Source organism: Leptosomus discolor, chromosome 19, assembly GCF_034619465.1.
Source record: "Leptosomus discolor isolate bLepDis1 chromosome 19, bLepDis1.hap2, whole genome shotgun sequence".
Taxonomy (NCBI): Eukaryota; Metazoa; Chordata; class Aves; order Leptosomiformes; family Leptosomidae; genus Leptosomus; species Leptosomus discolor.
In genome coordinates this window covers 1,937,664-1,960,062 of record NC_141409.1, presented here as the reverse complement: position 1 = coordinate 1,960,062, position 22,399 = coordinate 1,937,664, and the positions used below count along the sequence as shown (strand labels likewise).

At 59.1% G+C, this 22,399-nt stretch overlaps 1 protein-coding gene across 1 annotated transcript; it reads right to left on the bottom strand.

The window, feature by feature from the left end:
• Positions 1 to 528: 528 nt before the first annotated feature.
• On the bottom strand, positions 529 to 11,122 carry ENTPD2 (ectonucleoside triphosphate diphosphohydrolase 2). Its single transcript, XM_086475631.1, has 9 exons — positions 11,012 to 11,122; positions 4,533 to 4,650; positions 3,872 to 4,022; positions 3,062 to 3,221; positions 2,734 to 2,961; positions 2,076 to 2,342; positions 1,752 to 1,871; positions 1,338 to 1,472; positions 529 to 729 (listed from the first exon to the last, which is right to left on the bottom strand). The coding sequence occupies exons 1-9, from the start codon at positions 11,120 to 11,122 to the stop codon at positions 529 to 531; spliced, it is 1,491 nt and encodes a 496-aa protein (XP_086331757.1).
• Positions 11,123 to 22,399: the final 11,277 nt, after the last annotated feature.

Genomic DNA, 22,399 nt, shown 5'->3' with positions numbered 1-22,399 from the left:
TCTGGCCCTCAGGAAGGTCACTGGGGTTTGTGCATTGGCCAGAAAGCCCAAAAGCATGGGCTCTGGATGCTCCCCGGGAGGCAAGACTGGTGCTCCAGGGACAGGCTAGCGAGGTCAGCTGTAAGGGTTAGTGTAAGTAATATTCCCCACCCAGCCCATGCATGTGAGAATAAATCCTGCTGTCGTCTGGACTTACTGGCCCAGTCCAGCCCAGGTCTGGTGGCAGAAAGACGCCCCAGATTTGAACGTCCAAATCCTGAGCCTGCTCTGGGGTCCATCCCTGAGTAGCACTGGGAAGCACTTAAGCTGTTCTCCTGCAGGGCCACTGGTCCTCTTCTGTCCCTCCCTTTCTGCAGCTTGAAAGCAAGGGGAGGGCAAAAAGGGACGGCTTTCCTTCTGGGACAGGCAGCATCAGGTATTGGAGGACATCTCCAAGCACTTGCCGCGTCCCAGGTGTTCAGGCCATGGAGACTCCAGCAGGGAGGATGGTGCCGGGTCCTGCAGACAAGGCCCACCCTGTCCCTGCTGTTAGATTGCGAGGGACTTGCTGCGCCGGAGCAGGCAGACGGCAGTCACCAGAGACGTCAGGGTCGTGACCACAAAGAGGAGGATGAGCATGACCCAGTAGTTGTACAGCATGCTTTTGTGGGAAGAGGGCTTCTCTGCCGGGATCATGTTGGTGAGGTTCAGCATGTAGCCCAGGGCCCAGCCGATGGAGGTTTCTCCTGCCTGTGGAAACAGCATAGCATGGTTACCACACTGGTCAGCCCAGATCCATGGCCCTCGAGACACCTTCCAGGGACCACCTCACTGTCAGCCCAATGGAGGAGAGGGGCTTGGGGCAGTCCGCAGCACACTGAGCCCTCTTTTGTCCGTGGGTCCAGCCAGCCCAGGCACAAAGCAGTGACCGTCCCATGCTGAGCTGGGCTCACCTGATGGGAGCAGGATTTCATCTGCTTGGGCCCGTCCCGATCTCGCTGCCCATCCCATGACTCGAGGTGAGGAGACTTGGCAAAGATGGGATCCTGCCCTGAGATAACTTCCCAACAAACTAGAGCAAAGAGTTTTTTGGGATGTCTGGTGTCTTGAGGGCCAAGGAAGGACTGGAGGACCTTGATATTCCTGACTCCATGGCCACCCTACAGTCAGCTCCGCTCATTTTTTTCCATCTCACAGAAGATCCACCCAAAAACTGGGATTCCCGTCCTGCCTGTTCCCCAAGATCTTCCTTCACATTGCTTGGCTCTTTCTTGGTGTGGGATCGTCTCTCCTGCAGAGGTTTTTGGCCTAACTCCAAACAATACCATGGGATGGGTATGTGCTCTGGCATTACCTACCTTCTTCTGGAAGGCAATGTTGGGGAAGGAATGGTTGTTGAAGTTGTAGCCTTTGGTGGTGAGCAAATAAACAAACGTGCTGACAGCGCAGTAATCCGGCAGCCTCTTCTCCAGGTTGGGGGCTTTCTGGAGCAGCTGGATGGGATGCATGGAGGGAGAGAGAAAAGGGGTCAAGCCAGCAGGGTCTAGGCTTTGTTTCTGTGGCCTCAAGCTCTGGGTGGTTGCATCTGGCTGGCCAAGGTGCTGCCCATACCCACCTGAGCCTCTCCTGGTCCCATGTGAGACCTGCTGCCCACCCTCCCCCTACTCCATGCATCCCAGGACACTCAGCCCCCTCCAAGGGCTGCTCTCAGAGCCCGGCTAATGCCCCACACAGAGCAGCCCTCTCCTCCCCACCATGTCTGTGGAGCCCACCTCACTCCAGCTGGTGGCACAGATGGCCTCAGCAGCATCCTTCAGGTCGCTGGGCAAGCGCACAGGTCTCCCCATCACGGTCTGGATGAAGTCCACCGTGTAGAAGAAGGCAGAGAATGCCTGATGGAGGAAAGGAGGCAGCTGTGGGACAGGCTGGGATCAAACCTTCTTGCCATGAACAGTCACTCTAACCATTGTGGTGGGCACAAATGACTGCCCCTGTAGAGCTGGGGGTCTGGCTTTGTCACCATGTGATTCCAGAGGGCTGGTGTCACCTACCCACCCAGCAGCCAGGCCACCACCCTGCTCCATGCCAGCACTTACAATGAAGTTTCCTGAGACCTCCGGCTGGAAAACGCCATCGAAGGAGCAGCGGGAGAAGGAGCAGGTGGTGAAGTTGAAGATCTTGCTGACTTGCAGAGCGCAGAGGCTCCCGTTTCCGGTGCCAACCACAGTGATGGTGGTGTTGAGGGCAAGGCTTGGCCTCTCCTTGTCTGTGCAGGGGCTGTCATAGACGCTGCTCAGCGACAGGCTCTTTTGATAGCCTGTGGGCCAGCAGGGATGGTGGACAGTTGCTTGGTAGCTCTCAGCCTGTTGGAGAAGTGACACATGGGCCACGTGAGCCGTGCCGTAGCCCCGGCACCGCTGCCTGCCTGCCTCAATTTCCCTGCTGGGGATATGCAGAGGAGCTTGGGCAGCAGGACACCCACCTAGCCCTTGCCACAAGCATCTCAAGATGACTTGGGACTTCTTGGCTCTGGCTGAGGAGTGCAACACCTTATGGAGAGGGTGGGAGGAAGCCCAGGGACCACAGGAGAGGGTTGGGGGCAAAATCCAGGAGCTGGCTAGGAAAGGTGTGCAGCTGGCCCCACGGGGCTGCCCTAGAGCCAGGGCTGGGAGACACCTCTTGTATAAAACCCAGGGCGAGCGGGCAACTGTGGAGTGATGACAGCCAGCATCCCCATCAAGCACGTGCTGGTACCTGGAGGAGCTTTGAGAGCAGCCTCTTGAGGACCTGGTCCCTTCCGTAGCAGAGGAAGCTGTGGGTGTACACTTTGTACGCCTGGCCGTACAGCTTCAGCATCACCTCATTTCTGGGGTCTTCGATGGTGTCCCTGGTTTCAAAGGTGATCTGTGTGGAAGCGCCCCCGAAGTCCATGGCCCCCAGGGTTGTCTTCTGGGGCTGGATCCATTCCCCAAGCCACCCACGCTGAGCAAGCAAGCCAAGAGCGGGTGTAAGGACGTGATGAGCTGTGGGAGGGCCTGGCCACCGCAGCCGGCCCCACTGGGTGCTACAATCCCCTGCCCACCTTGATGAAGTTCTCCAGGAGGTAGTTTGTGGTGACCCAGCCGAAGACCCCTTCCTCTTCCCCCGACAGGATCTTTGCCCCCCGGAAATCGAAGGGGTACGACTTCAGCACGGCTGCCACGGCGCTGAGGACGGTGTCTGAAGCCTGCAGGTTCATGATGCTGCGGGCCAGGCAAGAGGGCAGAGTGGCAGGGCTGCACCGGGGTGCGGCGAGCAGAGCCCCCACTGCCCGCCCAGCCCTTGTGGGCCCAGCTCCGCCATGGCACGTGGGGCAGGAGGCAGGTGGGGCCTCACCCAGGTACCTGTAGGGATGTCCCCCAAAACCCCCAGCTAATTCCCCTTGGCTCTGCCAGAGAGGGAGGCAGGCGGCAGGGATGGAGGTGTGCTCCCTCCTCCTGAGCCATACCCCGTGGCTGGGTGAGGGCGGCAGATTCCCTCCTCTGTGTGCTTGTCAGGGGGTAATAATTCTCCCTGCATCCCCTCAGGCTGGCAATGGGCGCGGGGGGATTGTCCTCCTAGCTAGCCAAAAAGACCAGGTGGGTTACCCTAGTGGTGGCCCCATGCCAGCCCCTTTTCAGCCAGGGATGTGCTGGCTGTGCCCTGCAGAGCATCTCGTGCTCGGAAAGGCAGGAGCAGCTCTGCAAGGGACACAGAGCGAGCAGCTGGGAGGGGTAGGAGCTTTGCCTGGCAGACGGGCAACATCGCAGCTGTCCTTCACCACGTCCAGCCCTGCCACCCGTGGCGAGACGGCAGAGTGGCCTGGCAGAGCTCCCCAGGCAGCCCTGGAGGCCAGGCTAGAGCAAGCACTCACTTGAGCAGACGCATGCCGGCTGTGGCACCCAGGTAGAGCGGGGTGCCCGCGTGCTTCTCTTTGGGCACGTCTCTCAGGGCCTGGTTCAGGCAGTGCACCAAGGTTGCCCCGGCAGCCGGAGGGTTGGAGCTGTAGCTGGAGATGCCAGGACCTGCAGAGAGGAGACAGCATTGTTCCCTGCAGATGGTGGGACAATCCTCAGTGGGAAGATGCTTGGTGGGAAGATGCTCAGTGGGCAGCTTTGCCCCTCGTGGACTGTTCGAAAGGCAGGTTTCTGTGGGCATGAGGCCATCCAGAGTCCAGCCACATATCCCTGCCCGCACCACCCCCCCCAACTGGCTGACAGCCTGGGAAAGGTTGCTTAAGCGGAGAGCGGAAAACCATCCCACACTCCTCACTGGAGGGAGCGGAATTGTTTCCTGGTGGTTCAGTGCACGCCAGGAAAAGATAAACCACAGGCATGCACGGCTTCAAGCCTTGAGGGGAGATGGGGGAGGTTTTGGGAACAAAGCTGGACCACTTCTAACACCTCACTGCACTGGGGAATACCCAGGGAGGCAGCTGGGCATGGCAAGGACATTCACACCATGACGGTGCCTGCAGGGGTCGTGACAGACCCTGCCACCAGCCGTGAGCCCCCAGGGATTGGAACAGCCCTTACCCTCCACATCGCACATGCTGTGCTCGCTGACCACCCCGGTGTCGTTCTCCTTGTCTGCAGGCCACTTGTAGACGAACATGGCCGTGTGGGAGGACCCAGCGTCCAGCACGATGCCATACTGTGGGGGGAGGCAGTGGGTCACACCTAGAAGTAGGAGACCCCCCCAGCTCCCCCCAGGCCATCCCAAGGGACGGCACTGGGGCTCAGAGACCCACAGTGGCTGGCGGGTCCTTCCCTGACAGCGCCGTGCCCAGCAGCTTCAGGAGCATTGTCTGGCAGAGGCGAGTGCTGCTCAGCCCAGCATGGGCATGGCCTTGCCCACACCTGCCTGCACCGGCCCCTGCCCAGGATGTGGCTGGGAGTGGGCATTGTCCCCAGCCAGGGATACTGGCTACCCCAGGACACCGCTTGGCACAGCCCAGGGACTCTGGCTTTTTGGGCATGGGGACCTTCTGGCCTCCCTGAGCTCTTCCCCCGCTGCTTGCTCCCGTCTCCCTACAGGATCACTGCTGGCCAGCGGGCATCCGTGCCAGCTGGTCCCTGGGGCCAGCAGGGGGTGGACGGACACCTGGGAGTGGCCCCTTGGGGATGCAGCTCGCCAAAGAAGGGCAGCCAGGCACCTCGTCCCTCCTGCCCTTGTATGGCTCGGCCATTCTCCAGCTATAAATAACCCCGCTCCTTCCTGCCAAACAAGGTTACCCAGCTCCCAGGGAGGGGCTGCCCCACGCTGCCTTCACCCCCACCCCCGGGTGGACCCCTCTGCCTCATCCCACGCTGCCCACGGGCTCGGGGCTTCCTGCACTGGCCCCTTCATGATCCCGCTGGAGCTGCTCCGCTGTCGGAGAGGAGGCTTCGAGCCTGGCGGGTGGGGAGCGTGAAGCAGCTGAGCATCTCTGAGGTGAAACTCCTGGAGGCTTAAATCCGGCTGGCAGAAAGGCTCTGTCTGCTGCCTGCCCGTCCCGGAGCCGGGGGGAGCCCCAGGGCTGGGGCAGGCGGCTCCTCTCCCTAACCAGTGCCGAGGAACCACCCCAGCCCTGCCTGCTGGGTGCCCCTGGTCCCATCCCTGTCCACATCCCTGTCCCCACCAGCCGCAGAGTGAGCTCCAGCCCGGGTGGCTGCAGGGTTGGGTTTTGGCCAGCTTGGGCAGCAGAAATAAAGTGTCAGGGCACCGGCAGGGCCGCCTGGGTTCCCTGCCTACAGGCAACCTCCATTCCCAGGTGAACCCATGGCCCCACGCCAGCGGTACCCCTGCTCCTCCAGGGAATCATTTCCAACGGGTGACACCCCTCCAGCCTTCCACAGCTCCTGTTAGCCGTCAGCATCTTGCCACATGCCCTGGGCCGACAGCTACAAGCCAGTGGAGAATCCCCCTCCGCAGCCAGACTGGGGATGATGTGTGCTGTGGCACTGGTGGGGGGGAGCAGCTCCCGGCGATGCTGAACCCCGCAGAAGATCAGGGCTCTGATAGACCCTCCCCATTTGCAGCTCCAAAAGACAAAGCTGGGGAGCAGGACCCGCAGTTTGGGCGATTTCTGCGTTGAGTGCTGCTGGGGTCAGCGCCCTCGGCAGCCTCAGGGAGGCTCTCAGCCCCCTCCTCTGCCCAGTGTGCCATGGGCCATGCACCCCCTGGCACTGAGTGTCCCCTGAGTCCCTCCTCACCATAGCACCCTGTGCCTCGCCTGCCCGCCCTGGGGCCCTGTGGGAGCCCCCTGCACCCCTGGACAGGCAATCCACAATAACACAATAAAGGGTGCTGAGCCTGTCCCAGCAAAGCTGCCTGTCCTAGGAGACGCCCTCTGCCAGGTCACCACCGGCTCCCAGCCCCAGTCCCCTTGGCATGTCCCCTTCACTATCCTAGCCCTCGCGAGTGGGTGCTGGCACCCCCACGAGGGGTCCCCGGAGAGAGTCCAACCCCAGCAGATCCCCCTGCCCACCTCTGCCACACGTGTGCCTTGTGGCCATCACGCAGATATCCCCGGTGCCCTTGCACCACCACCATGCCACCCCAGATATCACGTTAGCAGGGTGACAACACTGTCCCCAAAGGGAACATCAGCAGGTCACACCCAAACCAGAGGCTGAGCACAGCTGGGACCTCGGTAGCAGTTTCCAGCCCCGGGGTGATATGAGGGGGCTGCAGCCCACGGAGGGAGACGAGGCTGAAGATGGAGATACCTAAGGGGTGGCAGGGGTTAAGAAATGCTGGAGCAGGAGGCAGCAAGGATGACCCACAGCGCTGGGGACACCTGGTGCCATGAACCAGGGGTGGGGACAACCCAGAAGGAGCAGCGCTGGGGATGCCAAGCCAACCCCGTGGCAGGAATGGACATGGCCACGTGAGCTTGGACACACAGCCAGACCCAGGACGGGCAGGGGAAGCCCCATGCGCCTGTGGCGGGTGGAAACCCACTTCAGGGGATTTCCTCCTGCCTTCGCCAGGGCTGGCTCGGCTGGGCCCTGCTTGCGGCCCCCTGGAGAGCTGGCACGGGGCTGCACGCGTGGGGCTGCACACGTGAGGGGGAGTTGCATGTGTAGGGGGCTGCACATGTGTAGATGCACATGTGTGTGGATCTGCGTGTGGGGTGTGTGTGTGGTTTGTGCTGGCAGGTGTGCACACGGGGGTGTGCGCAGGGACATACGCACTTGTGTGCAAATTTAGGTGTGGGGGTGCACGCACGTGGGGGCACATGGGAGAGGTGTACGTGCACGTAGGTGTGCGAACATGTTTGTGAGCCCTGGCATTCAGGTGGGTGTGCATGCGTGGCAGTGCGTGGGCACGCCTGTGAGCGTGCGGGCACGCGTGTGGGCGTGTGGGTGCCCGGGGCAGCCGCGCTGCCTGCTCAGGCGCAGGGAAGCAGAGCACACCTGGCTGCAGCTGCAGCCCTCGCCCGCACAGGGCAGCGAGAAGCGGCACTGACCCCGCATGCAGGGCAACCCCCCAGGAGATGTCGTGTTGGGGTGACGGTGACACCGCCAGTGCAGGCTGTGGAACCAGCTGCCCCACGCAGGCACATCCCGGGGCCTTTTGCTGCCAACACCTGCGGGTCAGGGTGGGGGTCTCTCCCCTCAGATCCCGGCCTCTGCATGGGCAAAGGCCGTTGCTGCGGGGAGGCAAAGATGGGCAGCAGCCCCCGGACTTGTGGGCGAGGGATGGGCGATGGAACTCCCTGACCAGCAGTAGCCCAGCCCTGGCTGCAGAGGCAGCAACGCTCAGGCCCAGCCAAGGTAACGACGTGCGGCAACATGAACCGCTGCAGCCCGGTGGGCGCTGCCAGCCGCAGGGAGTGCCCGGCACCCAGCCAGCCGCCAGGGTTTTGCAGCCTGGCCTGTCCCTGCGGAGGAGCCATCCTCCCTGGCAGCACCGGTGGTGGGTGGAAGCCATGCGCACAAGCGTGTGTGCACAAAGGGGCCGAGGCAGCCCTGGGTGGCCAAGAGGGTCCCCAGGGATGAAGGAGAGGCGCCATCCCTTCCTCCAGACCTGAAGATACACATACATCTCGAGCACCCACAAGGGAATCAGGGGTGGGGTCACCCACGGTGGGGCTGCGATGGTGCCAGCCCCTGTCCCTGCCCCAGCCACTGTCCCAGACCCTGTGCCCAGGCATCGGAGCCGCTGTGTCACCCAGTGCAGAGCAAGCCGCTGTGGGGGCACGAGCCATGGCTGAGCTGGGGGCTCGCCGCTACGCAGGGGGCACAGGGAGGTCGTCTGCAGGGACCACGCAGACGGGAAGCCCCGGGAGGGAGAAACTCGGCCGAAATCCCATCTCGTTAGGGATTTGCAGCGTAAGCGCTGCCCTCAGCTCTGCCAGCCAAGCTGTCCTGCGCCTGCCAACGAGCGGGCTGGAAATGAAGGCTGGAGGGACACAAGGATGCCCTGGCATCCTCCTGTGCCAGCGTCTGGCTCCCATCAACCCTCTCATCTGTCCCGGCACGCTCGGCTGCCGGCACCCCAGGGCTAGGCGAGGCCTCGGACACGTGTTCCTGGCCCTGTCCTCAGCCCACAGGATAGTCCCCAAGCCCAGCATCTTCTGGTGGCACAGGGATGATGGATTTGTCTAACAACAGTTACTTTCTGACCAGACCCTGGTGATGCCACAGGGTCCCCAGCGTGGCCCCATGCTGGGACAGTGTCCCCATACCACCCTGGCTCATTGCCTCCTGGGTCACCCGTGGCCCTGCAGGCTCTGCCCCACCACAGCATCAGTCAGCTCAGTCCTGAAGCCCCTGGAGGGTGGATGCAGAGGGCAGTAATGTCCCCGAAGGCCACGGGGCAACAAGGTCACTGGTCAGGGCTACCAGGGGAGGAGATGGAGGAGGATGCTGAGAACTGCCCAACTCGCTGCAGCCTGGCACCAAGCCCCGCGGCTGTGGACGTGTCTCCAGCCCACGGGCTCTCCGGGCTGCCCCATGGTGCCGTGGGTGCTCAGCCCTGCCCCACGACATCCCACCTGCCTCGAGGGCAGTGAGACCCACAGGGCCCCAAGGTCTGCAGTGGGTTGTGATGGGTTTTCTTTCTGCTGTGGGAGCCACAGCTCTGCCAGGAGGGCTGGCAGGGAAAGAGCCCACCGGGCTTTGTAATGGCCAGTGAAGAGGTTTGCCAAAGGAAGGAAAAAAACGGTTGTCAAGAGATGGCAACAGCTTGTAGCCATCAGGCAGCAGAGCTGTAAGCCCTACTGTGGATCCACGAGAGAAGGGGAACATCAGACTCCTGCGATCAGTCCCTCTGGCAGCAGGATAACTAATCTGGGGTATTTTTAGGGCTATATTCCAAGCAAAGGAACTGGAAAGGGAAGATGTGGAGCCGTAGCTCAGCAGTGAACAGTGCTACCACCCAGCAGCTGCGGCCAACATGGACAGAGCCAGCAAGGACCACGTCTTGCCCTGGCGGGTGGGGAAGATGTGCTCGGGGTCCCCCACAGCAGGACCAACCAGGCCACCAATTGTGTCGGCATATTTTGAGCTGAGTTAGACTAAGACAAAGCTTTCCATCCCCATAAAAGCCCTGAGCTTTGTGCAAAAGCAAACCCCTTGGTGCCTGCCTGCTGCTAGCCCCACAAGAACAGGCACCACCAGGACACTGATGCCGAGCTCCAGTGGGCAGCACCTCACCGCACGCACTGTGCTGGACCTCATGTGCGCTTGGCACATCCAGGAACGGTGCAAGACCCCAGGTCCCCGGGCTGGGTGGTGCAGTCTTGGGCGGAGCAGGTCTAGGACCCATGTGGTTGTTTAGGGATGCTCAGACCCAAACCACAGCGCTGTCTGCAGACTGGAAGGTGCTACTACTCTTTTTCTCTCTACCACAGAGAGAAAAAGCACAAAAAAGCATAGAAATTAAGTTTCTGGAAATGCATGTGGCTTAAGACCAAAGCTCCAGCTTAGAACCAGGAAGAGAAAAGGCTTCCCAGGCTGACTAAAGTGCTGGACATAGGGCTCTCAGTACTGACCCATCTAACTCCCCTGTGTCCAAAGAGACAAAATCCATTTTGAAACCAGCTAAGGGACTGCCCAGGATGCCCCAGCATGTGGCAATGGATGGCAAAGAAAGGTGTCACAGGGAAAGAGTTAACCACTGCTTGTTATACTAACAGCAGTGAGTATCATCTTGGCTAAGCCAGCTCTTTTTCTCAACCTAATCTTCATTACATCTGACAAATCCGGAGAGAAGGCAACACATATGGCATTCAGGTTGGCTCAGAAAGTTTCCAAGCAAATTGCTTGGGATGAGAAGAGGGGTTTGGATAAACCATTTTCTGGGACAAGAGCCTGCTCCCCATGGAATAGCTCAGTCTGTCACCATAAAAAAAAAAAAAAAAAATTAAAAAAAAAAAAAAAAAACAAAAGACTTGGACTGCAAAAGGAGTCAACTGGGGGACTTGGCCAACAACGAATTGGTCAGGAACTTCTTTCAGCCTTTGAATTTACAACGAAAAAGGAAAAAAAGCAGCTCGTTTTCAGAGAAGTGCATTTCTCATCCGGCGGCGCTGGCCCAGGCGATGCAGCTGGAGCCCCGGAGCGCCGGGCGATGCTGGGGTGCCCAGGGGTGCCCCGACGAGGGTGGAGCGGCGGGAGCAGATGCTGACACGGCTGCTCTGGGCTGGGGGGGCCGCACCCGGACACGCCACCGCTGTTTTTCAGCCGTGTCCAAAAGACGCCTCTTTGAAAGCGCAGGTTTGAGGCGCCGGGGATGGGCGGGCGGGCGGCCCCGCAGCCGGGGATCTGGCTGCGGGTCTGGCGGCGGGCGCCGCTCCCTGCCACCCCCACCCTGCAGCTCGGGGACATCCCCCCCCCCCCCCAGCCCCGGTGGCTTCCCCTGACCCTGGGGATCCCCTGGGTGCCAGAGCCTCTCCCGCAGCGGGCATCCCGCGGATCGGGGTGCGCACTGCGGCTGCCCCAGCCCCCGGTAGCCCCGGTCCCCCCCGGTGCCCGCTGTCCCCGTCTCCTCCGTGCTCGGTGCCCTCCGTGCCGGCCCCGCTCACCTTGAAGCCTGGCGGGCCCCGCGTGTCCCCGGAGCCCAGGCAGAGCAGGAGGATGCCCAGGAGGCAGCCGAGGGCGAGCAGCAGGAGGACGGCGGCGACCCGGCGGGCCATGGCGGGGCCGGAGCGGGGGCAGGTGAGCGGCTCCGCGGCGGCTGCGGCGGCTCCTGCTGCTCCTCCTCCCCCGCCGCCTCCTCCTCCTCCTCCTCCTCGCCCGCCTCTCCCGGCTGAGTCACCGCCGCCCCGGCCCACGCGGGCGGGACACCGGGCTCCGCCGGGCTGCGGGGGGCCGGCCCCGGGCTGCGGGTCCCGCCGCTGCCCCTGCCCCGGGCTCGGCTCTGTCCTGTCCCCCCGCCCCGGGCATCGCCCCCGCCCCGGCATCAGCCCCATCTCCCCCCCGGGCATCACCCCTGCTCCGGCATCAGCCCCATCTCCCCCCGCCCCGGGCTTCGCCCCTGCCCCGGCATCAGCCCCATCTCCCCCCTGGGCATCGCCCCTGCTCCGGGATCAGCCTTGTCTTGCCCCCCTGCACCTCCCGGGCAATACCGTTGCCTCAGTTCCCACCCCGTCTCACCCCCCGGACGTAGCCTCAGTCCCCGGGATCAGACCCATCTTCTCCCCCCATCAGGAATTGTCTTTGATCCAGGGCTCAGCCCCATCCTGCATCCCCAGGCATCGCCTTGGGGCTCAGCCCAGGGGTGGGTTTGGTGGGAGGTGAGAACACCTTGAACAACAGACAAGCGCAAGGAAGTGTCTCACCCATCATGATTAACAGCTACGAATATATCACTGCTTTTAATCATCACAAGGAGATTGTGACAGCCCTGAGGAGCCCAGACGTATATTGAGACTGTTTTTAATATGATCACAAGTGAATAATGTAATGCGTCTCCACACGGAGCAGCGAGCCAAGGAAGGTTGGGGCCCTGGCTCTGAGAAGGACAGTTTGCTTACACAGAGGAACAAAACAGTGAACAAAATAATAAACAAGGAGATATCACCAAGGAGAGGAGGCTGAAGGAGGGTGCAGCTTCCAGCCCAGCTGGGTTGCAGCCTGGAGGGTCACACTTCAGCTCCTTGCTGCCCACCTCGCTTCTTGATTTTTTTCGAAGCAACCCACTTTTTCTGCCGCTCACCTGCACGTAGCACGTGTTGCACCAGCGCTGGGGCCTCTGCAGAGCTTCCTGCCCATCGCTGTGGCGTTTGGGTGCAGAGGCTCATGGTGCTTGTGGTCTGGGCACCCTTGGCCCTGACGTGCCCCTGCGTCGTGAAGGCTCTGCTGGCGGAGGTCATGCTGGGGGTGAGCTCCCGTTTTGTCCCCTGAAGCAGTGGCCGGCAGCAGAGTCTGGGGAAGAAAATGGCTAAATAGGGGTACAAAGAGTGACCCTCACCTGGCCAGCACCCGTCACCGCAGTGCAGGGTTCTCCGCTGGACTGCTGTGTTCAACCTGTGGGGGTTTGCAGGAGTGTCTACCTTCTCACTTCGATTCATTAAGCACTTAACTTCTGGAAAACTTTTGTCAATCAACTCCAAGACATTAATATATCAATTTATGGGGAAAAAATTATTCCTCTTTGCTGCTGCTGCTAATACCATTAGGAGACCACGGTCCTGTCCCTGAGGCTTAGCAGAGTCTCATTTCCGCTGCCTTCCTGCATCACTGCTGGCTTTAAGGCTCTTCTCAAGTTTCCACAGTGAAATACCAGCCTATTCCTGAGTCTTCTTGCCACCCTCCTCCCCCGTTCTGTTTCTGAGGCACACACCTGCAATCCTCATAGGTGCAACAGCAGCAGGGATTAACAGAGAAGCAGAAGGATCTCTGGATTGCACTTCATCCCTTTCTTAATAGCTGCCAAGCCTCCTGTTTCTCTTTTAGACTAGACAAGCAGTGAGAAGAGGTCTTCAGAGACTGAAAATGAACCAGAAATCTCTTTTCTGAACAGTAGCAAGTAGACATGGGGCTGGGAGAGCCCTGTGGGGGTAGGGGTGGGTCCTTTGCTCCTCATCCTTATTTTGCTTTTGGGGCTTTGGAGCAAGTCCCTTTCTGGCAGGTGGTTACTTGGTGTGGTGGGACCCTCCTGGGATTTGAGTGGAGATGTGAGTGTCTTCCATAGCTTGGTCTTGTGCAGACTTAGCCACCGTGTTCCCAGGTTGCCCGTATGGGGCGTGGAGCAGGGGATTTGCACCCCTTCCCACTGCAAGATGGGCTGTTCCTCCAGGACAAGGGGCAACAGGCACAAATGGGAGCACAGGGAGTTCCACCTGAACATGAGGAAAAACTTCTTTCCTTGGAGGGTGACAGAGCACTGAACAGGCTGCCCAGGGAGGCTGTGGAGTCTCCTTCCCTGGAGATATTCAAATCCCACCTGGACGTGGTCACGTGTGACCTGCTCTAGGTGACTCTGCTTTACCAGGGAGTTGGTCTAGATGACCTCCAGAGGTCCTTTCCAACCCCAACCATTCTGTGATTCTCTGCACAGGGTCATATTTTCCACCCTCTGCAGGAAGGGTTGAGCTGAGGTCCAAGGGAGCCTGTGCCCAGCCTTGGCTGATCGCTGGGGTTGCAGGAGACTCAACCTCCGGCACAAACAGGGAGGCCCCAAGAGCTGGGACATGCTGGACTGGAAATGCTCCCAGCCGTGCAAGGGGAATGACAGCCACACGAACCCATGTATAGCCAGAGGAATATCTCCCCGATGGTGTGTTCAGGCGTGGAGCACACCCGTTCCTGAGCTGGCCCAAGCTCAGCCCAGCCAGGGTCAGGCATGGGCTGCTTCAGCCCCAGCAAGGACAGGCTCCCATTTCTCATCGTGCCTCATTTACAGGAGGCACCACTGGCGGGGAGAGCTGGGCAGGGAAGGGTGGCAGCGCCTCTGCCCATGCTGTGCAGGGAGCCCCGGCCCCTCGCAGGGAGAATCCAGCCACATCCCCAGGGATGGAGCAGACACCTGCACTAGAATAGCTACCCCAGGTGGGCAACGGCTGGCAAGGAGTGTGAAATGAGCTCCAGGCATGAACAAATTCAGTGGGAAAAAGAAAGCAAGGGGCAGGGAGGGCTTTCTCTATGACAGAAGACGGAGCAGGGGATGTTCCAATGCTGTGAGGAGGTGAGCGCAGCCTTGTTTGTCTGAGGGAACCAGGGACATGTGGATTTGGATGCCAGCAACACAGGGCTGGCACAGACATCACCTCTGCGGGACTCTAGGTCGTGAAGCAAAGGATCTACCTGAACAAGCAGGTTCAAAGCACAAGCAGCTGTGTGGGGACTCAGTGCAGCACAGCCTGGTCATCCTACCACCCTGCCACCTCTGCCACCCTGCTGCCCTACTGCCTCCCTGCACCCTGACACGCTCTGCGTCATCATCGTGTTGCACAGCAAGGCGGGGGTGATAGAAGACCAACGCCAGGTCTTGGGGCCCTGCGCTCCAGTGGATGGCAACTTTGTCCAGCGCCTCTGGAGTCCCGCTGTCCTTGTGCCCGAGGTCACTCTTCACCACCTCATGTCCAATTTTCCATCCACCAGTATCCCCAAGTCCTTCTCCTCGGGGCTGTTCTGCATCCATTCACCCTGCCTTGAGTGTCCCCAGGGACAGAGGTACCCAGTGCAATTTTATGGGGCCTGTTTTGATAGCAGGAGGGACAGAGACCCCCAGCATGACCAGACACTTACAGTAATCTGAGGCAACCATATAACCAATCAGACACAGGGCCAGGGTTTGCTGTGAGGCAGCAATAAGTTCCCCATGATTTAATGCCACTTTTGCATGCTTACAGCTTGTGTATGGGGTGTCACCCCCATTATGGGGCCAAGGCAGTGGAGGACCAGGCGTGCCTGTGAGATGTGGCACAGTCAGGGGGCCCAGAGGAGTGTGTGGATGTCACAAGCAATGGGGAAACCAGATCGGGAGCCCCAGCTCCCAACCACGCTGGTGCGTTTTGCTCACCCCGTACCTGGGTAGACACTGAGAGCTTGTTCCCAGGTAAAGCTGAATGAGGACGTGCCAGCAGCACACCTGAGGCATCAGTGGGCACTTGGCATGTGTTTCTGCATCCCCTGCAGCTGATGTGGACACCAACTTCAGCTCAGTGGCACGAGGGAGATGGGGCTTTCCTCCCCTGGCTCTGGGGAGAAGCACAGGCTCTCCAGGAAAGACAGGTCCTGGTGGCAGCCCCATCCCAGCTGGGCAACAAAGCCCGTCCCCACCCCAGGGGACTCACAGGGCAAATATTCACTGGGGACAAAGTGTCAGGTAGGGAACAAAGATGAGAAGGTGGGGAGTGCGTTACTCATCCAGCAGTGAGGGATAGCCTCTTTCCCGGACAAAGCAGAGAGGTTTTTCTAATCCACCTCTTCCAACAAAAGCATCTGACGTGGGGCCACCTGGGTGAGGGCTACCTGGGCTGAACGAGTGAGTAGTGGAGAAAATGGAACAAAAGAAGGGACTCACTGGCTGGCCCTAGGCGGCGGTGCCTGGGGATGGCGGGGTTTGCTGGCGGTGGGGTTCAGGGCTTCTCAATGTCTTCATGAAACACGGACGAGCACATCTGAGAGCAACGGGTGGGCGGCACCGCAGCTCCATATGTGGGTGGGAAATAACAGGAAGAACAGAATGAGCCTGGAGACACTGCAACGGGCTGAGGTCCAAAGGGAGGGATTAGGGACGGGGTTTTCTGCTCCCATCTGCATGCTCTGTGGCCAACAGCAAATGCAGGGGAGATGCATCCAGGAGCATTCAATAGTCTCGGGATTAGGATGAGCCACCAGCGTGGGCCAGCCATGAGCAGTCCCACAATGCACTCAAGAGCTGCTACAGCAAAACACTGATCTCAGCCCTGATGGGAGCCCCAGAGTGGTCCCGACCTGCTCCTGAGGGAGCACAGAAGGGCAGCAGATGTCAGCGGTTACTCAGCAGAGACGCCCAGGGCAAGGAAGAGCAGGCAGAGAGAGGGGCTGGTTGGAGAACAGCATGGTCTCTGGGGCAGCCAGCAGCACATTCAGGATGGTGGGAGGCTCCCCAGGAGAAGCAAACCCCCCATCCACCTCGCAGGCATCTCTCGAGCAGAGCATGAACAAGGGATGAGGGCAGGGACTCGCTCCTCGGTCACGGGCTGGGCTGCTCACAGGGCCACGTGCTGTCATCCATGGGAGGGGGAATCCCCCAGCCCTGCTCTCCATCCCAACCCTGACCTCAATCCCAGTCCCACTCCCAGTCTTGGTCCTGCCTGGGAGGAGCACTGGACCCATGGCCAGGTGGAGGATCTGCAGCCTGCCCCTCATCCCCAGGGCCATGTGCAGCCTGGCCAAGCTCTGCAGCGTTCGCTGAAGTCAGGACCTGGACTGACTCAACCTTGGGTACTTGGCTGATAAATCAGGTGTATTTTTGGGGGACTGCAGGCCAGCACAGGCCAGGTACCCCAGAAGCCCAGAGTTGTCCCTTCCCCAGGGACCTCCAGGCAGGCTGAGTCCTGCACCAACCAAAAGATTTGGGTGTCTGGGCTTCCCAAACTGCTGATGCTGACTCTCTCCCCAGTGTCTTGTTGCCTTGCATGGAGGAGTCCCAAAATTGTGTGGGGTGCTGGAAAACCTCCCAGTAGATGGTCCTGCTGGGGGGATGCATCCCTCCGACCAGCAGAGACATGTCAAGCTGGCACCAGAACGATGATTTTGCCTGGGGTGTGCCCACCCACATCTCCACCTGCACGGTGTCACTGACACAGCGAGAGCCAGGCCAGCGCTGGTCGGGAAGCGAGCACCTGTTGAGAAAACTGGGGGTGCCCACACTGGTCCCAGAATGAAGCAAGCCCCCAGCACATTCATGCAAGGCTTTTTTGGTTTTTTTCTGAGTCTGTGGGCAATGAAGCTGCAAATCCAACCAGTGTTTCCATCAGTAGAGGGGGAAAAATAACGAGATCCAATAAACCAAAGTACCTGCGGGCAGTTCCCACTGAGCCAGTGACTTTGCCTCTACACCCTGCAGGTGGCAGCTCCCTGATGCACTCAAGCCTCGGCTTCAAGCCCAGAGCTTTTTCTCCTACAGGCACTGAAGAACTGGAAGGACCCCAGTGTATCCAAGGCTATAATCCCCCTCCTGGCAAGGACACTTGCCTGGACGGCAGATCAAACCCAAGCACAAGCCTCCATTCTTGCCTTACTTTCTAAAACCTTTTCCTTCTGCTGTTTCCCAGGGCAGCATCTCTGTGATGCCAGCCCGGGGCAGGGGCTCCCATGGGCAGGGATCTGCTCCTTGTTGCCTGGGCACTGAAGCAGCCAGGAAACAAGCGGCTTCTCCGGAAAAGCCCCACCGGTTTCTCCTGGTGCCCTTGCCAGGAGCCCTCTTGTGACAGGTCAGAGGGCAGGGAAGGGTCCGGGCACAGCGTGCCCGCACCTCGCAGGGCAGGCATGGTAGCGAGGAGCCACCATGGGCTGGCAGGCATCCCATGCCATCGGCTCCGTGGCTGTGGCACGGTGCCTGGTGAAGCTGTTTCCCCAAGCTTGTGGCATGAGGCTGCAGATCACAGTGCAGGACAAGGGACCTGCTGGCAGACCATCCTTCCCCTGCACGGTGGTCCCAGGGCAGAGGTGTGCTGGCGTGGGGAGCCCTGGGGCCGTGGTCACATCCCACTGGGGCCGCACCTTTCCCTAAAGCTGTGGGACAAGGTGTGTGGGCAGGATGGAAGTGCACACCGTGAAGGAAGGGAGGTCCACACACAGACCCGCTTGGGTAGCCTTGCCCATGGGGCTGTTCCCCATCCTCAGCGTGAGGGAGGGAATGGTGGGAGGTGGGTCCAGAGCTGGCCAGGCGGAGGGGGAAATGGTGTTTTGCTTGGAACAAAGCAGGCAACCGTTTGTCACTTTTCTTAAAACTGGCTGATGCTACCCAGGGCCTCCAGGCACAAGCCAGAAACCACATTTTGAACAACTTCAGCTCAGCACCACAAGCACCAGCCCCACGGCCAGCACTGGTGACAGCCAGGTGATGCAGAGGCTGAGCCCTTGCGCCAGCTTTTGGGGCAGGGGGGGCTTGCTGCAGCAGCCAAAACACCCAGGCTATCCCTGCTGCGGCCCCACCGGCGCATCAGAGGGTCTCTGAACAAGCAGGGGGCTGTTGGGGGCAGCTGCACAGGACTCCCTGCCAGGGCTGCTGCTCAGCTTCTTCAGCTTCAGAGATGAGCAGGACCCTGGGGCTGCTGCAAACATCCCCCTGTGAGCAGCAGTGGGCAACAGGCAGCAGGGCATGGGGGTGTGTGGGTGCGGGGATGTCCGTGGCCATGTCTCCTCTGCAAGCACTACAATCCACTTTCCCCCAAACCCACACCACTTTCTGAACTGAGGCAGTCTCTTATTCTGCAATTACATGCATTTAACCCGGTTGCATGGAGGATTGTGACCCTTGAAGGTCCAGACAGGACCTGTTTCTCCATTCTTGGCTATTGCTTTGATCCGCAAGGAGAATTCAAATAACCCAGAGGGACATGGCTTGTGTTAGCATCTCTCCATTAACTCTCCTGTGCAGTGAATTTGCTCTTTTCCCATTGTTGTTGCATGGAGAAACTCTCTTCTCTGAGGTTTCCTTGAGTCCCTAGAGGTGTTAGAGGCAAAACCTAACATTTTAGAAGGACTTGAGCACCTGGAGGGTTCTGTGTCTCTACCACCCTCCCGCTGTGTCACAGCAGCCAGTTTAGGAGGTAGGACCATCTCTGTTAGGGCATAAGACACCTACCCATCACCATCCTCCCCCTATCTGGCAGAGAGCTGCAGCCTAGCGAGGTGATGCTGCTCCAGCATCCCTTTCCTGAGCTCTGGGAAGGGATGCGGGAAGGTGTCAGTTCAGCCCAATCCCATTTTGCACTGAGCGAGATCATTTTGCTTCCTTCTGCTGCCAGTCAGCTCTGAAGGCCAGCATCCCATGCAGGGCTCCCACTTGCAGAGGCGCAATCACGTCCCCTGATGCTGTTGCACCGTGTGGTGGCTGCAGAAGCTGTCCTGTCCCAGGACTACTGTTCTTTCAAGTCCCTGGATCAAACTGTGCTTGCTTGATCCAAGACCTTGCACTGGGAATGCAACCTGAGGGAAACAAGGGATCTCTCCTCTTCTTTGGCAGGACTCTCATAACAACTAGATACCCAGTGCATGCTGGGGCTCCCTGGTGGCCTTCCCACGAGGTTGGGGTTGGCCAACAGAGCTGTCCTGCAGCATCCCATCCCCTCCCCATGCCACAGTCCTTCTGGGGAAAGCTCTACAGCAGGGAAGCATCTCATCCGGACTCCTGTCTCTGCTGGTCCCTTTCCCCACTGTTTTCCAGCAGGAGCTGGGAGAGCAGCCCCAGCACAGTGGCTCAGAGCCCTGCATCTGTGAGCGCCCCCAGCCCAGGGCAGCCCCTTGTCAGCCCAGCCACCCAGCTTAGCAATGTCTAAATTGAAAGAGTACCAGTAGTGTTGTTTCTCACCCCAATAACAGAATTTCCTTTTGATAGATGGTCACTCCCTGTGTAAAGGCACACAACCCTGAGGATCACCCTCCAGCCAGCAGGCATGTTTTCAGTCCTTTCAACACCCTAAAATGCACCAAGAAATCTCTGTAGGGTCGTTTCCTCTGCCAGAGCACCAGGACTGAGTGTAACACACTTTCTCTTCCCAGCCTTAGTCCAAATGGCATTTTCCCACCCCCTCCCCACCAAACTGACACGTGGGCAGCCAGATCCTTCCCTGCCTGGGGGAAGCGTGCAGCCCCAGCCAGCCAACTGCAAGGGGGCAGAAGGGGACTCAAAGCCACCCATGCTGGTCCAAAGACTGGGAAAGCATCCTTTGTTCCAGGACAAGGACTTCCCACTCTCACTCAGCTGACTTAGCTGAAAGCCTGCTGCTCTGCCCAGCGGCACCAGGGCTCAGCTCCCAGTGACCTCAGCAAGACCCCCTGTGTGCAGCAGAGCAATGCCAGCGAGGTGGCACAGGCAGGACAGGTGATGGCACACACAGGACAGGTGATGGTGATAGCACACACAGGACAGATGGTGGCACAGGTAGGACAGATGATGGCACACACAGGACAGGTGATGGCACACACAGGACAGGTGATGGCACACACAGGACAGACTTAGTTTCCCACTGCCATGGCAGGAAGGGCAGTGTGAGGTGCCCGGAGCAGCCTGGGATGCGCCTGGCTGGTGACAAGGACCTGTTGGCAGGGATGGCAGCAAAGGGACCTGTTGCAGCACAAGGGCAGGAGAGTGGGTGTTGTGGCGCTTTGGCCAAGGCTCAGGCAAGCGAGCCTTTCCTCTCCCATACCACTTCCCAGCCCTTGGTGGCTGCCCTGGGCTGCCTCCAGGCAGCAGCCCTGACTGCCCCCGCTGCCCAGGCCCTGCAGGATCCCACCCCAAACCCGCTGCCATCTGGGCACCAGGTAGAAGCTCTCTCCCAGCTGCTGGCAGCTCCCACGTAGGGCAAACACCACCAGGACATTGCTTTCCTGGAGACACTCCCTCAGCATCCGCCTCCTGGCTGCCCTCCAGCATCCCGGCTTGTCTTCTTCCAGCAAACCCAGCGCTCCCCAGGGCTGCCCAGGGAGCAGGGATGAGCTTTGTAGAGCCACTGTGAAATCACCTGTTACTGAGATCAGGCTGTTGAACTGATCCATACCCAGGCCAGAGAATTAATCAGCTTTAATCAATTTATTAAATCCATTTTTTTCTGTATTTCAGCCTCCCACTTCACTACCATTGCCCACTCTGGAGCCTTTCGTATGAACCCTCTTGCTGAACTCCTGGTGCACCCCCAGCTCTCCTGTCTCTCTTTAGGGTTTTTTTCTCAAATGCGTCAAAACTCAAAAGTGGGAGTCAAAATCCTGAAATTTTTTAAAAAAAGAAAGTTTGCAAGCTGCAGAGATTTTCATGGTCACACTTTTCAGTTTTTGAACATAACTGCAAAACTGGGCTTTCATTTGTCTTTCAGGGAGAACTGGAGCTTCTGAGCTCATTGTGGGATGCCACCAGCTGCAATCTGAGAAGATCATGTGCTGTGAAGCTCTCAGAAAGCCCTCGAGAGCATCATTCATTTCCTCTTCTTCCACGCACTGCAAAATAGTATGATTTATGAGCAGCTGGATGCTTCTGGTGATGCACAGGGATCTCTCCAGCTGCAGATGGACACCCTCAAATGCACCCCAGTGCTGCACGTTACTGCCCCAGAACAGAGACACCTCTGTGGGTCTTCTTTAGGCCACTCCAGGAAGGTCAGCTGGCTTAGTGCAAACCTCTGAAAAATGAAAAGAAAGTTGCTTCAGCATGATTCCTCCTCATCCCCTGCCCGGCCCCCGCAGCACAGTATCTTGCTCAGCTCTGGGAGCATCCCAGCCAGCCGCAGGGTCTCAGGCTCAGAGTGGGATCCAACCTCTCTCCTTCACTAAAATTTGCAAAGTATTTTGAAGAAAAACGGTCCCGCAACAGATGTTATGTGCTGCAGGATGGAGGAGCAAGCAGAACCCACACCTGGAGTGGCACCAGTTAAACCTGTGTCCCTGAGGCTGAGAGAGGTTGCAGAGGTGACGGAGCCACTGGGAGGGGAAAGGAGATGGAGAATAGCTGTGTCCTGGGATGACCTCTGAGGCCTTCAGGCCTCCTAATGCTTCACTCAAAGCCACCACCCGGCCCTTTTAAGATACATTTGTGCTTTTTAACTAGGACAAAAGGAAAAGAAAAACCCACCCAGGTTCATTTGTGGGAAGGCAGCAGTGCCACATCCAGGTGCTCCTCTATGCCCACAGGAAAGCAGCAGTGCCTGGGAAGGGCATGGGAGGGATGCTCGTCTCACCTTCAGGTTCTCTCCTACTCTCAGGCTTCAGCAGGTGACTTCGGTGCAACTACTGAGTGCAATTTTTCCAGCTTCAGCTGGATTTTGCTTTTTTGTGGGGTGGAAGCACCATCATCGCTTCACATGCTTCTGACGGGAGCTGCAGGGAGACACTGCCCTGCAGTGGGGAAAATCTTTCTTTGCTGGAATGATTTTTTCAGCTCAAAGTCCCTGGTCAGGGCTCAAGTTAAACCCTCTGTGCAGAAAAACAGCATTTCACATGAGTGTGAAATCCGGCAGAGACTGGGAGTGTGGACAGTTTGCCAGAGGCATGCTCAGCAGCCAACAGCTGCTCATCTCCTTTCCAAGGAGCAACTGGAAAGGTCCAGTTCCTGAAACACAGCCTGCGCTGGGTGCCGGAGGAGCTGCCCAGGCTGGTGAGTCCTCAGGAGAGCTGAAACCAGCCCAGGCTGCTGGTGGTGCAGAAATGGTCTTGCCTGGTGTGCATCAACCAGACCGGAGCTGGACAGAAGCTGGTGTGGGTAGGTGACCACATGCTGCTCCCAGCACATCCCCTCTCTGCTCCAGCCTGGTCCCCCTGCTACC

Coding starts and splice junctions, on each gene's coding strand:
- ENTPD2 (XM_086475631.1), bottom strand. CDS start 11,122: ATGGCCCGCCGGGTCGCCGCCGTCCTCCTGCTGCTCGCCCTCGGCTGC. Junction 4,651..11,011: donor GGGGCCCGCCAGGCTTCAAG/GTGAGCGGGGCC, acceptor CTCCCCCCACAG/TATGGCATCGTGCTGGACGC. Junction 730..1,337: donor ACATTGCCTTCCAGAAGAAG/GTAGGTAATGCC, acceptor CTGTTTCCACAG/GCAGGAGAAACCTCCATCGG.